This window comes from Pezoporus wallicus, unplaced genomic scaffold (genome assembly GCF_028554395.1).
Source record: "Pezoporus wallicus isolate ANWC-B61680 ecotype Strahan unplaced genomic scaffold, APGP_CSIRO_Pwel_v1 contig_1181, whole genome shotgun sequence".
Lineage (NCBI taxonomy): Eukaryota > Metazoa > Chordata > Aves > Psittaciformes > Psittacidae > Pezoporus > Pezoporus wallicus.
Window position 1 is genome coordinate 41,255 of NW_026641428.1, and position 13,191 is coordinate 54,445.

The following is a 13,191-nucleotide window of genomic DNA, read 5'->3' on the forward strand; positions in this document are numbered from 1 at the left end:
TGCTCTGTCTGGAATATTATTTTGTTAAGAGTTACTGAAAGGTTTTCTCAAAACTTTTTAAAGTTATTAGCCCGCCATTAAGAAGTTTGCCTTTAATTGCTCATTCAGAAATCCAGAGCACTTGCTCTCATAGGAGCCTTCTATTTTTTTTTTTAAGTTACTTTTTAAAAAGATGGCTAAATTGAGTAATACAATTTCTAAACTTCCCTGTGGTGTCTGTGTTTTCATATAGTCATTTGGTTTTACTGAGCATGTTCATTTTCCTCATAATAAAACAGGGAACCCAAGATTAGATGATTTCTCAAAATCTCTCCCGCTTTTATTGCAAAGGCCCAAGGCAACTGGTTTATTTCCGACAAAATTGTTCTGAAAAGTTCCAGTGAGAGAGGTTCAATGGCACTCAATGCCATTTATTGTCATGCTTCACTACTCTTACCGGTAAAGTAATTTCATCATGCTTTGATTCAGTTTCCTTTCCTGCAACTAGGTTTATTGCTTCTCACCCTATCTCCTGAAGACACAGAGGAAGGTTTATTCTCTTGTCTGCCACAACCTTTTCCCCTTTGAAGAAAATGTCCCTTGTAGGTTTTGCTTCTCTGGATAAAATAAACTAAATATTTTCAGTCTTTTCTCCTTGTCATGTTTTAGACTACTGATCATTATTGTTGTGTTCTCATCAAGAAGAATGATGTTCAAAACAAGACACAGTCTCTCTAGTCTCTAGTTTTACAGACTGTGCTCTGGTGTATGTGTCAGTATGTTTACATTTTTTTTACTCAATACTGTTGACTTGAATCCAGCTTGTGTTCTGCTGTGCCTTCTGAATCTGCTTTAATAACAGTCATCATTCATCTACATCTGTATATTTGGTTCCTCGTGTTTGTCTTTATCAGTTTTTTCATTTCTGATAACTCTGGTTTTCTAAGCTCACTCTGGTTTCTGTTTGGATGCTGGTATACCTGCAGCCCTTCCCAGCTTCATATATCATTATTGTATCTTAGCAGACAAATGCAGCCTAAATCTGAATGAGTCAACTTGTAGCTGTAGCTATGGAACAGAACACAGGAATTGAGCATACTGCTCATGTGGGTCTGCATATATTTTCATGCTTGATTTGTGGGTCTACATCTCATTTTACTGTTCACAAAGTACATAGCTCTTGTTCCATACATTTCTTGCATTTTACTTCTTAAAGTTCCACTTCCTTCACTTGCCAGGAGGTTGAACAATATAACCCAAATTCTGCTCAGGTTGCCCATTTGTATAATTGTATGGGATGTGGTGGACTTGGAAGGGGTATGCCAGAGCAAGTCTGAACCCAGATTTGCTCTTTAATGTATATGCATTTTTTCAAGTATGTCACTATTGTATTTTAGCTTGCGGTGGAGGTATCTGGAAATTGAGCTTACAAGCCTGATGAATGCAGAAAGGTTTGATTCTCTTTTCATGGGTAAGCTCTGTTCCCATTTGCCCCAAAGCAAGGGCTCCAGTCAAGTGTTAGAAGTGAGCCAAAGGCTTGGCAACCAAATAGTCGTATTGCTCTTTATTAGTTCAGGTTTCAATAGGCACAAATGAAATCCTCCCATGCATACAATTCCAAAGGGAACTGCTATGCCACAAATAGGTAACTATACATTATGTTTCACCATAACTTAGTTTATTTAAAACAGATTTTATATTGAAGCACTCTGAGTCACATTTTAGTTTCAATCCCATGAGGAAAGCTTCAGCTATATAAGGTAAAGTGGTGGGTCCATTCAGGATGCATCACTTCCTTTTAAGAGATGATGGATTAAACTCTGGACACATCAGATGCTGCTTTATCCTCACTGCTTATTATGTTTCTTCTGTGGAAGTATTGCAGATAAATAGGGACCTGATTTCATATTAGTTGGCTTCTGAGAGTATGATCTCTGGCTGATGCCCACCTCTCAGCTGCTTCTAAATACTTGCTGGACTCCCACTGTACTCCTTTCCATTGCTTGCCATATTTCTGTAATCGAGAATGCTATGCATAAGTAAGAGCAAATTTATGATATCAGCATTTGTCTTGCATGTATTTTAGTACCCACCAGATGTGCAATATCTTCCAAAAACATCTTCTCTCTAGTATTTCTCCTGTCGTTCTGCAACGGTGTTTGCCAAGCTCCATGCATAGCTCTCCAGCCTGCTTCTCTTCATCCTCACCAGCACCAAAACCCCTTCACTCTCTGTAAGGAGGGAAAGAAAATGTTTCCTGTGGATCCTGTTGCAGGAAGAGAAAGTTTAACAAAACAGTGCTCTCATCTTTTTCCCAGGCTGTGATAACTAGCCAGTGAGATGATATTGTAGTTATGGGGCCAAAGTCATGCAAGGAACATTGAAAGAGTATGTGAAGTATTATAGCAGCCAAAGCAGAGATGTAAGTACACTGTATGTTTATTTAAAAGATTTCATTTTTTTTAGAAGGGTTTATCTAACATAAACTGAAGCTCTCAAGAGTCTCATTATTCATATTTTCTCCAGAGCTTCCTCCTACTTATATTTATAATGATGGGAATAAGTTGGAATTCAAATTGTATTGACTTTATTCGTAGAAAAAGACCATAGAAGGCGATGACAAATGTGCCGTTCATTGCAAGAATAATATCCAGTGGTTCTGAAGACATTTATATTCTCCTCCTGTTTGAAATCTGTAGACTTTAGTACTTTGATAAATGTTCAAATGAAATACTGAAGTGAGAAAGCTGTAGCATCCCAAAAGACATAAAACATGGAATATTTTTGCCTAAAACTCTATTACCATTGCTTACTTTGTGGCCAAAGTATTCTTTGCCAACATTGGTCAGGCTGCTCTGCTAGCTGCTCTCTAGAAAAGTGGTGAAGCAGTGCCTTTCTTCTCTTCTTCCACAGTCTCCAGTCTCAAACAGGAGATATGTCAAACTTGTTCTCTAGAAACAAGGCAATTTTAACTCGTCAAACAAACTTTAATCAGCAGTCCACAAACAGCACACTTTTGCCGAATTAACTACCACACACAGTGGTAACCTCTACTAATAAATTTCTGTTTGCAGATCCCAGCCACAGATTGCATTGCCTAGCAGTTCACAAGCCAGTACTGTCAGTAATCATTTCATGCTTATGTAGTGCTGCTGTCCCTGCACAAGACTGGGATATACATTCACAGAGTTGTCAACTCTTCCTCCTCCTGAAAAATCATAGCCAGGTAGATTTGTGGGAGAAAGGAAGTACTGTTCCACCCATCTTATAGAAGGAAATTGAAGTATAAAGACATGTGACTTAACAATAACAGCTGGAAATAGTCCAGACATTACATGCTACAGTCTTGACTCTAAAGGATAAGACTTCATTAAGATTCTTATTCCTCGCTGATGTGAGGTTCACATACCCAGACTACAATGAGCTACAAGATGTGGCAAGCTTCTCACAAATAATGATGTGCATCTTGGAAAGAGAAAATATAGCTTGTGCACTTTCCCTTGATTTTTGAAAGGATTACTATAGATCAATTTGTACCTGAGCAACTCTTCATTCACAATTGCCTTAGTACGAAGAAAAGACATCAATCAGTCTAACAAGTTGAATTATCTAGCTCATCTCTATTTGATTAAAAAAAAACAAACCAACCCATCAAAAACCTCTCTTGAGAGTTTTTTTACATTCTTTGGTGTACGTAGCATGACCAAAAAGAATTGATCATAATGTTTCTGTGAGTACTTTTAAAAAGAGCCAATTCTGTTTATTTGTAGTTAGAACACTGCTTGTAGGTCACAAAAATTCTTGCTCAAGGCTTTTCAAAAACGTTTCTGAAATCTGTAGTCATTCATCATTAAGCAGCTAGTGCCTGAAACCAAAAGGTTTCTATGAGAGCTCCATTAGGAATGACTGCACATACACATTAGAATTTTTTCAGAATTCTTAGAATAACTATGAAAGAGTAGAGTTAAGATGGTCTGATCTATGAAAATCAGTTAAATTCTGTTTGTAGTCCTGTAATTTAACCCCAAATTCTGCCTTTGTGAGAGGAGATGAATAACTAACAAAACATTTGTGTACTAACTTTTTAAAAAAAATAGGCCAAAAAATGGCAAGCCAAATTGCCAGTCTGGGAGCTTTTGACCAGTTACTGCTGGAGTCTTGCAGGCTTACTGTGTTATTTGGTTAGGATGGATGTGGCTGCTAATTTGTTTCATGATGTTCATTTCAGTGTAGGAAGTCATTTAAGGCTAGGCAGAATATTGTTATTATACATACAAGCCTTTTACTTTCACTATTAACAAACATCACACAAATATATGACAACTTGATGCTGTAATACAAACTCTTCTCTGTAAATTTGCTATCAACGCTGGTTTTAGCAGTGCCTCCAGTCTGTCGCATCTTATAGCTTCCTTCAAGAAACAAAATCAAAGCAGACAACATAGGCTTTTCAGGATGCTGAAGCAATGCTAGGGTTTTACTGTGTGCCATTAATCACCCAAGACAGCAGACCTTGAGAACATTTTCTGCTTGTGTTGTCTAACCAAATAAAAGAACATAACTTCAGCAACAACTTCGTTTGACAGTGATGTATTGTCCAGAATTACAAACAGAGTTGGTTTTAAGTAAGTCTTTGTTCTTCATGCTCTCTACCATAAATTCTGTTCTGGCTAGATCTTATTCTTAAGGAACAAATCTAACTGAAATATAAATGAAGGCTGCTGTTTAGACTTTATTTCTACTACCCAAGATTGTTTTAGCAGTACTTGAGATAAACTGCTAATGTTTCTCTTCAAAATTAGCATCCACAAACCGTACTGAGGAAAACTGAAACTGTTGCTTTGCTTTCAGCACTTTTCTACAATATTGGTTTAGTGTATTCTTCCACACCCAGTAGCATTTAAGTTAATGAGTGAATGTTTGAAGCTAATCTCTTGCCACCCTTGATTTGGATGTAGTTCTGGAGCATTAGAACTGTATTCCCTTACGGTAAAACCTAAACAGGATGTTTAGGTTTACAAGTTCATCTAGTGTTACACATAACTAGAGTCCTGAAGCACATGCAGCATGGTTATCAGAATGAATTCCAGTGCTGAGGATCTAAGCTCTATATTTCATTAAATGCAATTTTATAGCTAGAGCAGGAGACATTCTTTTCTCATTAGGTGCTTAAATAAACAAGGAGTGCAACTATTTATGTTTTACCGAGGAACTTTGCAATTTGGTAATGGCAGCTCTCTTTTGAATCATACATTCACCATTTCAATAGAGAAGGAACACATAAAAACAAGGGGTTTTCTTTAATGATATTAACATCCATAATACAAACAATAAGTTAAACACAGTAAAAATAATTAAATAAAGCTTGAGGTTCCAGCCCTCATACAAATAATTCAAATCTATAAAACAAAGACAAGTCAAATATAAAACTAGTGAAAAAAAAAAAGTAGTTTCCATATAATATCAATTAAATGAATGGAAATAAAGTTCTGACTTCTGGCATCCACAGCATTCAGCAAGGGCCAAGCCTTTACATCCTCTCCTGCCTGCATAGCTGCATGCATAGAGAGGTTGCATAACCAGACTTTCCAGGGAACCCAGACACCTTCACCTGGGATGTGGAAGTCATGTTTCCAATATGCCTTCTTATAGCACAGTTCTTAATGTATTCTTAAGAATGTGTAATGCTGACACAGCTATAGGTCTCATCCTCAAGATTCTACTACATTTGGTCTATAGCAATGAACCCTGTACAGCAAATATCACCTTAGTCCGAGTAGACTTTAATCCTTCACATACTAGTGATGATAATGCTGATGCTGCTTCTTTCACTTTCTGCGGCAAATCCTCATCACCCTCTCAGTACTGGTCTTAACAGGTTAGATTTCTAGGACTTGAGCTTTAGTATTGTTCAGTGTGCTGAGGAAAGATTTTAAACTTAGGCCCTGTATAAATTCTATACTTGAGTTAAATAAATTAAAACTGTACCAATACTTCCAGACCAAATGCTGGTTCATAAGTGTAAGTAGATAACTTGATATGCATAATATCATGCATGGGAATACTCATTTAAATGTTAAATAATTTAGCTTCCCACTGAGTGGTTTTCAGGTAATTCAGTGTAGTTAAGATAATATATTGACCACCTCTCCACCTCAGGAACACCGATGCTAGTGGCAGACCACACAAGCATTTAAAATGAAAGCCGCTTATGACATTCAGAACATTAATGTCCTGGCATCAATATAGGCTTAATCTTGTTCATTTGAGTCCAGCTGTAGAAAAGTCACTTTGGTTCAGGAACAAACTGGCTCTTGGCAATTACTGCATTCATATTGGACTCAATCCAATTTAGGTATCTGGTAACTCTGGTGTAAACACCAGGCTTGTTTTTCTTTGCACAGCCATCTCCCCAGCTGACAATCCCATAAAGCATCATCCTGCCATCATATTCACAGATCATGGGGCCACCAGAATCTCCCTGACAACAGAAAAAGAACATATTAGTCCATTTTCCACAGATGGAGCCTTTTTAACAGGGAGAGTGCTATTGTTTTTCTAAGGTGAAGCAAGCTAGTAAATGCCTACAAGCTAAAGTTTTGATTTTCAGGAATGCTGCATACATGGAACAGAAGGCTCATCATCTGCTGTGACTTGAACAGGCTGTAGCATAAGGAGTTTTCTTCTAGCCCCATCCCAGGAGGGAACAGACAAAGTAGCTACCTTGCACATAACACTTCATCCTAAGTTTATAATACCATATAATAGGCTAGTGATATAAGGTTAAAGACCACACAGCCAATTCTTTACAGATCAATTGTCCTCAAGTCCTTATGGACAGGGAAGACACATTCTTTTTACTTGCTCATATGGCCACTCTGCCCACTAAGGGTGCAGGGAAATAAATGTAGTATTGAGGAATCTGTGAAGGGACTTAGCATCCCCCTGTAATCTACCTTTTACCCCTTTGCAGAGCTATAGTTAGTATTAAGTGCAAGCTGAGACTGGAATAGTTGCTATATTCCTCTGATGCTTATCTACCAGCCAATTGCTTTAATAGGTTGTAACTAAAGCCTTGAACAGCAACAATGGCTGAGACACCACACTTCTTGTGTCTCCAAAGGCTGTCTGAAGGGGTAACACTTAATTCTAGGTCCCAACCCTCCTCCATGTTTGGCCACACTACAGGCTGACTCCACTGGATGTACTAAATTCCTACTACATAAAGAGACTCCTCTGACTAGTAGAATTACATATACCAGCAGCTGATGCCTATAGTGTACATGCATCCAGAATTATTTGGAAGATAAAACAAACCAGTTTTACCTTGCATGCATCAGTCTCCCACATGGGATCTCCAGCACAGACCATATTGTCAGTAACTCTGATACTGTCATAGTACTCATGCTTGCATTTTCTCTGTGATATTAAGTTTACAGTGGCTGACATTAGTCTTTGAGCATAGAAGATATCATCTGCAAATAAAAAGATGAATTATTTTCACCATCCAAGACAAAAAGCCCCAACCAACAACAATACCAAAACACCCACTTTCAGCTCTGAAAAGAGATTGTATAGCCATTTCATTTTCAGTTTGGGGCTCTTATTTGCAGCTTAATTTCACTGTTAATAAGTTAAAAACAAGCAAGCCAAACACAAGCTATAAGGCTTAGATTTCAGAGAAGGAGTTTGATAGTTTGTGAAGGAAGTTCTGTACAAGTGCAATCCTTCATTAATCCTCCAATACAGCTTTAATTTTTTCCTACTCCTCACCACATCAAAAATGAAAATATTGCTGTGTTTTACCTCTTGGCTTTGTATGGCTGCAAGTGATCAGCATGAAACAGGAAATGCCATGGACAACCAGAGAAAACAATAGCAAAGAATCTTCAAGAGATGCACAGGGAGTATGTAGAATAATAGAAAAGAATCTTTTAATCCTTTGCAGATCATACTATAGAAGCATCTGTTCCCATATTGTGGAAGTAAAACTTTGGAAAGAAGTAATTTACTTACAAAATTCTTGTTTCCCATAGCCAGCTATTTCACACCGGGTATTGTCTGCTAAGTAAAGGTTCTTCTCTGGCAAGCAGACTGTTCTGACATATTTGGATTCTACTGCACACTGTCCAGAAGCTGTTCTTATCCTTATCAAAGCTACAAAACAAGTCAGACAGATTTGTAAAGTAAGTTTTCCTCCCCATCAAATTCTCTGACAATAGGAGCATTAGATAGAGATAATGAGAATAGTTTCAATTACAGTTCTGGTTATATACGGTTCTTCTCATTGCTTTTGGAATTACAGTGGATCATTATTTGTTAACAAAATTAATTTCCCCAGCACTAGAATTGGCAAACATTCCATCTTGAACCTCCTTCCTGAAAGGACAAGGGCTGATAGCTCAGGGAAGATTCTTCTACAAGTGTATCTTCAGATGTTTTAAAACCTCAGTTTCCTGTCTGGCTGTAGATGGCAGCATCTGCTGCCCTGCTGAAGAAGGGGCAGTTTATACTGTACTTCTCACCAGAGATGAGAAGTACAGTAAAATCTTAATAAATAGTAATTTTCCTTAGCAGCAGGAATTTGGAATGGGTAGTGGAGTTCCAAGTGTCAATTGCAAGAGTGCAAATTGCAACAATCTCTGACTTTGTTGGCTTAGTGATAAGTTCGTGAAAGTTAGAGACTTAAAGTCAGGATTAATTCTGAATAGCCTTTGACTAATGTGGTACTTGATATGGCATTTCCCTACTATATGATGAAACCTACTATGCATGCATTTTTCATTGTTGTCTATGCATAATGTGATCTCTGTAGACACAGAATAAGATACAAGTGGGACACTGCCACCAGTGCTTATGGAAGAGCCACACTTTATACAAGTCCAGAGATAAGACAGGCTTATACTTGACTGCATACCAAGTAATGCATCAGACATGTCGCAAACCAAGTTTACACAACTGAAAAAGTTGCTCTTTGCCCAAGCCTAGTTCTCAGAGGTGCCTAGCTCCTGTTCCATTTCATCTTATCTCTGGTTTTACTTCTTTCAGAAAATGTATGCCACAGTTACACAGCCTTTGGCTACCTCAGTTTTTTTAAAGGCTCCTATTAAGATAACACTTACCAATATCATTGTCATTGCCACCGGTGTCATCTGTAAAGTCAGGGTGAGAAATTATGTCATCAACCATGAACACTTGCTCCTTATCATCAGTAACATTCAGCATGGACTTTCCAAGGAAGACTTTGTAAGCCGATTTGTTTTGTGGGTTTTTTGACCTGAGTGAGAGTAAAGAGATTCATGAAGATTACCAGTTTGAGAGCAAGGTCAACAGCTTAGATACAGTCCCAGTTCTGTTTCATGTTCACTTTAACACTGACAAGAAAAAAAAACAAAATTTAGTCAGCTTTGAAAGGTAATACAGTACTCTAAAGGAAAGCATACCAATTTTTAAGATGGATGTTCATCTACCTTAAAAAAATAGGCATTTTGAAATGCACGCCTAGTTTAGCTGCTACTAATGCCAGCCACTGGTGATGAGAATCTTCTGCAAGATACGAGGAAGATCAGCTTCCCTCAAGAACAGTAAAATCCACCCATAAATGCATTGCTCAACAGCATTTCACCTCTCAGAATAGCTAAGTTCTGTGAGCAGCAAAGGTAAAACTGAAACCCTAGCTCCAGTTTTGGCTGAAGTTGTTTAAATGGCATAATCCACCAAAATGTTACTATCTTGCTATAACGCCTTTTGCTATACTTGGACCCCCAGAGCTTAATGTTTACACCTACTCTTCCCATTTTGCTCAAACGAGCATTCTTACTATGGTACATTTTGAAGGCTTGCTCAGTGAGCAGCATGCAAAGAAATCACCTGAAGAAAGTTGCAAATAAGAAGGACGTGGAATGGTAAACTTACGGACTATGAAAACAGTGTGCTGCTGTAAGCACCCAGCAAGGGTCAATGAGGCTGCCACCACACAGGAAATGGTCAATGCCCCTTACGTTTTGGAAGATGCCAGCTATCCAGGGCTGAGACTCAACCTCTGCCCGACTTCCACCAACAATCTTGTAGTACTTGCTCATGCTTCTTTGACCACAGGCATGCCCTGCAAAGAGAGAAATTTTGTTCAGATGTTCTTAACACTGCACTAACCTTGTGCTATTAAAAATAATAATAATCAGTTGTCTTGAAACTGATATTACTTACCACACTTTGCCATGTTGCAGGGTGTTTCCTGAATGGTGAATCCCTTTTTGGTGTAGCACCACGGCCTGTCCCTTCCATTTGGGTTTCTGGAAGAGAAAGGAAGCATTCTTTTCATAAAGACAGAATTCTAAGGTACTACCATTTCTTCAAAGAAAACTAACTGTCCTGTAAAGGCCAGAAGTGTTCTGCTGCAACATATGCCAGATAAAATTTGCAACTACCTATTAGTGTTGCATACTGGGAATTTTGCAGTATGATCAGCTTCAGTGGAAAGCAAGAACTGCAGAGAGTCACATTCCAAATATTTTTAGTAAAAATTTATTTATTTTTAAACACATGTACCACCATGTGAGGCACTTTTGGGGCTGTGACAATAGAAGTTATCCCAGAAAGAGCAATGCTTTTCTTACCTGCAGTAGTTGTGTTTGCCCAGACCAAGCTGCAAAGCATTCCTCATATGAGCATGGTAATAACCCCTCCTGATTACTGAAGGAAGGTCCCATGGCAAACATTCGTCTTCTGTTGCCATTCCTCTGTAATCCTGCCCATTCTCAGTGTAGCACATGCTGGTGGTGTCTGATAAAATAAATTTTGTTATCAGCATATTCTTGTTCTTGATTTTTCTGAGGCAGAAATAATCTCTATGGAATCTTTTAATAAGAACGAGGTTAATTCATTACACTTTATTACAACAGATTAGGCAAAAATCTGGACCAGTTATATATTATTAAATTTGTTCTGTAAGAATTTTGAGTATCAAGAATCTTATGCTTTAAAGCATACACATTGCTTCTTTAATGGTTTCAGTTTACTTCACAATATAATCAGTTCTTCTGCTTCTAAAGAGTCCCAAACAAGTTCACTTTTTTCACCCCAAACTAAAACACTTGTGAGGTTGGCAACATTTGTGAAGAGACAGGAACAAAAGTTAAAGATACTGATTTTGCAACAGTATTAGTTATTTCTGCTCACTTCGCATAAAGCACTCAAGGATTTCCAGTTATGTGCTTATGGATAATACTTTCACTTGGCACTTTGTATTCATGATGTACCCATCTCCTTTTATCTTTTCAATCAATTTTGTGTTTAGATAGATACTCTACCTAGTTCACAATTAATCCCAGTGTATCCTTCAGGGCATATGCAACGATTAATTCCGCTAAAGAGGTAATAGGTGATACAGGTTCCTCCATTCAAACAATGGCATTCTGTTAATTAAAAGACATCACTAATTAGACAAACATTTAAATGGTGAAGTAAATTAACATGTAGTTGCAAACTAAGTTTTAGGTGTTTAAGTATCATTAAGAATCCCTTACATCAAGATGTACTTGCAAGATAAGTTCTTTTTAGGTTCAAGCAGAACAGGCAGCTACTTACCCTTGTGATCTGATCTGTGTTTATATGGGAGTTTGTAGTAGTACTTCTTCCTATAAAACTAAGGGAAAAGAAAAAAAAAAGAATTGAGGAAAGTTTTGTTTGTATGGTTTGATTATCTTCCCTACTGCATACCTGAGCAAAGCAGAATTGGGAAGGGAAAGGAAAACCCACAAAACACCTTCATAAAAGCCCCAGAAGGCTGGTGCACTGCATCAAGTCATCACTGTAGTAATTTCTGCAATAAGGATCTAAACAGCTGATCAGTGTCCCTAGAACAGGCACAGAAGCTTGTCCCTCTCAGACACCAAGCTGTGCAGCAAAGGTGTAATGTTCTCCAGCTGCCTCTGTCATTTTAGTGACCTTGGTACTTCACATTTGTGCCACGGAACAAAAGCCAGTAGATTTCTAGTACGGTAGATTCTTGCCCTGCACTTCAGCTCCTGCCTCTGCTTTGCAGGCTGAATATTATATTCTCCATGGAATTAATTAAGATTAGGCCTTTAGTATACTTCTCCCAGAGGGCAAGTGGGGTTGCCTGAGCTAAAACAAGTAGCAGTAACAATATAATTCCATAGTGTTGGTGAATGGCTCTGCTGATAGGTAGGAACTGCCATACAAGATGATGGTCAAATTCATATCTGTTACTCCTCTTTTAGCATCATACTTTCAAATAGGGTAGGTGGAAATTTAGTTAAGGCCCAATACCCAGCTCCATGAAATATCACTGAATTCTTAGGACTTGGTGTTCAGACATAAATTACATTAAAAGAAAAATAATAGCTAAATTATTGCATGAAATTTTTACTATTTAAATGCTAGCAGACATCTTCGGGTGGAGCAGAACCAGAAGAAAAACTAAAGGGTTCAAAAACGTGTTTCTTGGAGGTATATATACAGCAGATGCATATGTACAAGCAAAGGCAGTAAAACCAAAATTCAAACCAAAAGCCTGCTACATCACCCAAAGCAGAAGTATAATTAAGACCAGAAGTGGTCCCAAGTGGACACCCCCTCCACCCCCCAACATTTATTTCAAAACTTACAGACTCCAGTCCCGTGACAAGCAAGCCCAGGGCTACTGTGAGGAAGATGAGTAACTTCATGTTCTTAGTTAACGTCTCGCTTCGTTCCTCTTCTATCCCCAATATTTTGGTTCTGAAAATAAAAGAGGAACTTCACATCATGTCATAGCTTGCAGTGCCAGCTTTCTTGCTTCTGTTGCCTTCAGCTCATTTCAAAATAAGTCACAACACAACTGACAGAAGAATTCAGCATTGACCTGCTGTGGAATATCTGCTTATTATTTCCATATGTTAAATTAAAAGTTATCATTTGAAGCTTTTCTGCACAGTTAGCAATATAGCCAGACTTTTTGTAGAGGTTGAATGAAGCTGATAAAAGAAAAATTGAAACTTGGAAAAAAAAAATCCATTCTCAGTTTCAGCAGTTTGGACTAACACAGTTGGAAGTTGGCAGATGTATTTAGCTGCTGTCCAGCTGTTTGTACCTGTTAACTGATTATCACCAACCATCCACATGAAGGCTATGAAAGGGAAAGCTCCTTTTTTCATTACCTCTATAGTTGCTGACTGTGCTTTGTTGATGCCCAGCACTTGCATAAGCCCA

General features: G+C 38.0%; 1 protein-coding gene across 1 annotated transcript; it reads right to left on the reverse strand.

Annotated features, from left to right (window-relative positions):
• Window positions 1–5,599: 5,599 nt before the first annotated feature.
• Window positions 5,600–12,740, reverse strand: PLAU (plasminogen activator, urokinase). The gene is made up of 10 exons (XM_057423769.1): window positions 12,609–12,740; window positions 11,566–11,623; window positions 11,289–11,393; window positions 10,596–10,761; window positions 10,186–10,271; window positions 9,895–10,084; window positions 9,102–9,256; window positions 7,996–8,136; window positions 7,306–7,454; window positions 5,600–6,460 (listed from the first exon to the last, which is right to left on the reverse strand). The coding sequence occupies exons 1-10, from the start codon at window positions 12,666–12,668 to the stop codon at window positions 6,266–6,268; spliced, it is 1,305 nt and encodes a 434-aa protein (XP_057279752.1). The 5' UTR covers window positions 12,669–12,740; the 3' UTR covers window positions 5,600–6,265.
• Between the last annotated feature and the right edge of the window lie 451 nt (window positions 12,741–13,191).

Excerpts from the sequence above, each read along its gene's own strand:
- PLAU (XM_057423769.1), bottom strand. The coding sequence starts at position 12,668 with ATGAAGTTACTCATCTTCCTCACAGTAGCCCTGGGCTTGCTTGTCACG. Across the intron at positions 10,085-10,185 it reads CTGCAACATGGCAAAGTGTG|GGCATGCCTGTGGTCAAAGA; the intron begins GTAAGTAATATC and ends CTCTCTTTGCAG. Across the intron at positions 8,137-9,101 it reads TGGCAATGACAATGATATTG|CTTTGATAAGGATAAGAACA; the intron begins GTAAGTGTTATC and ends CTTGTTTTGTAG.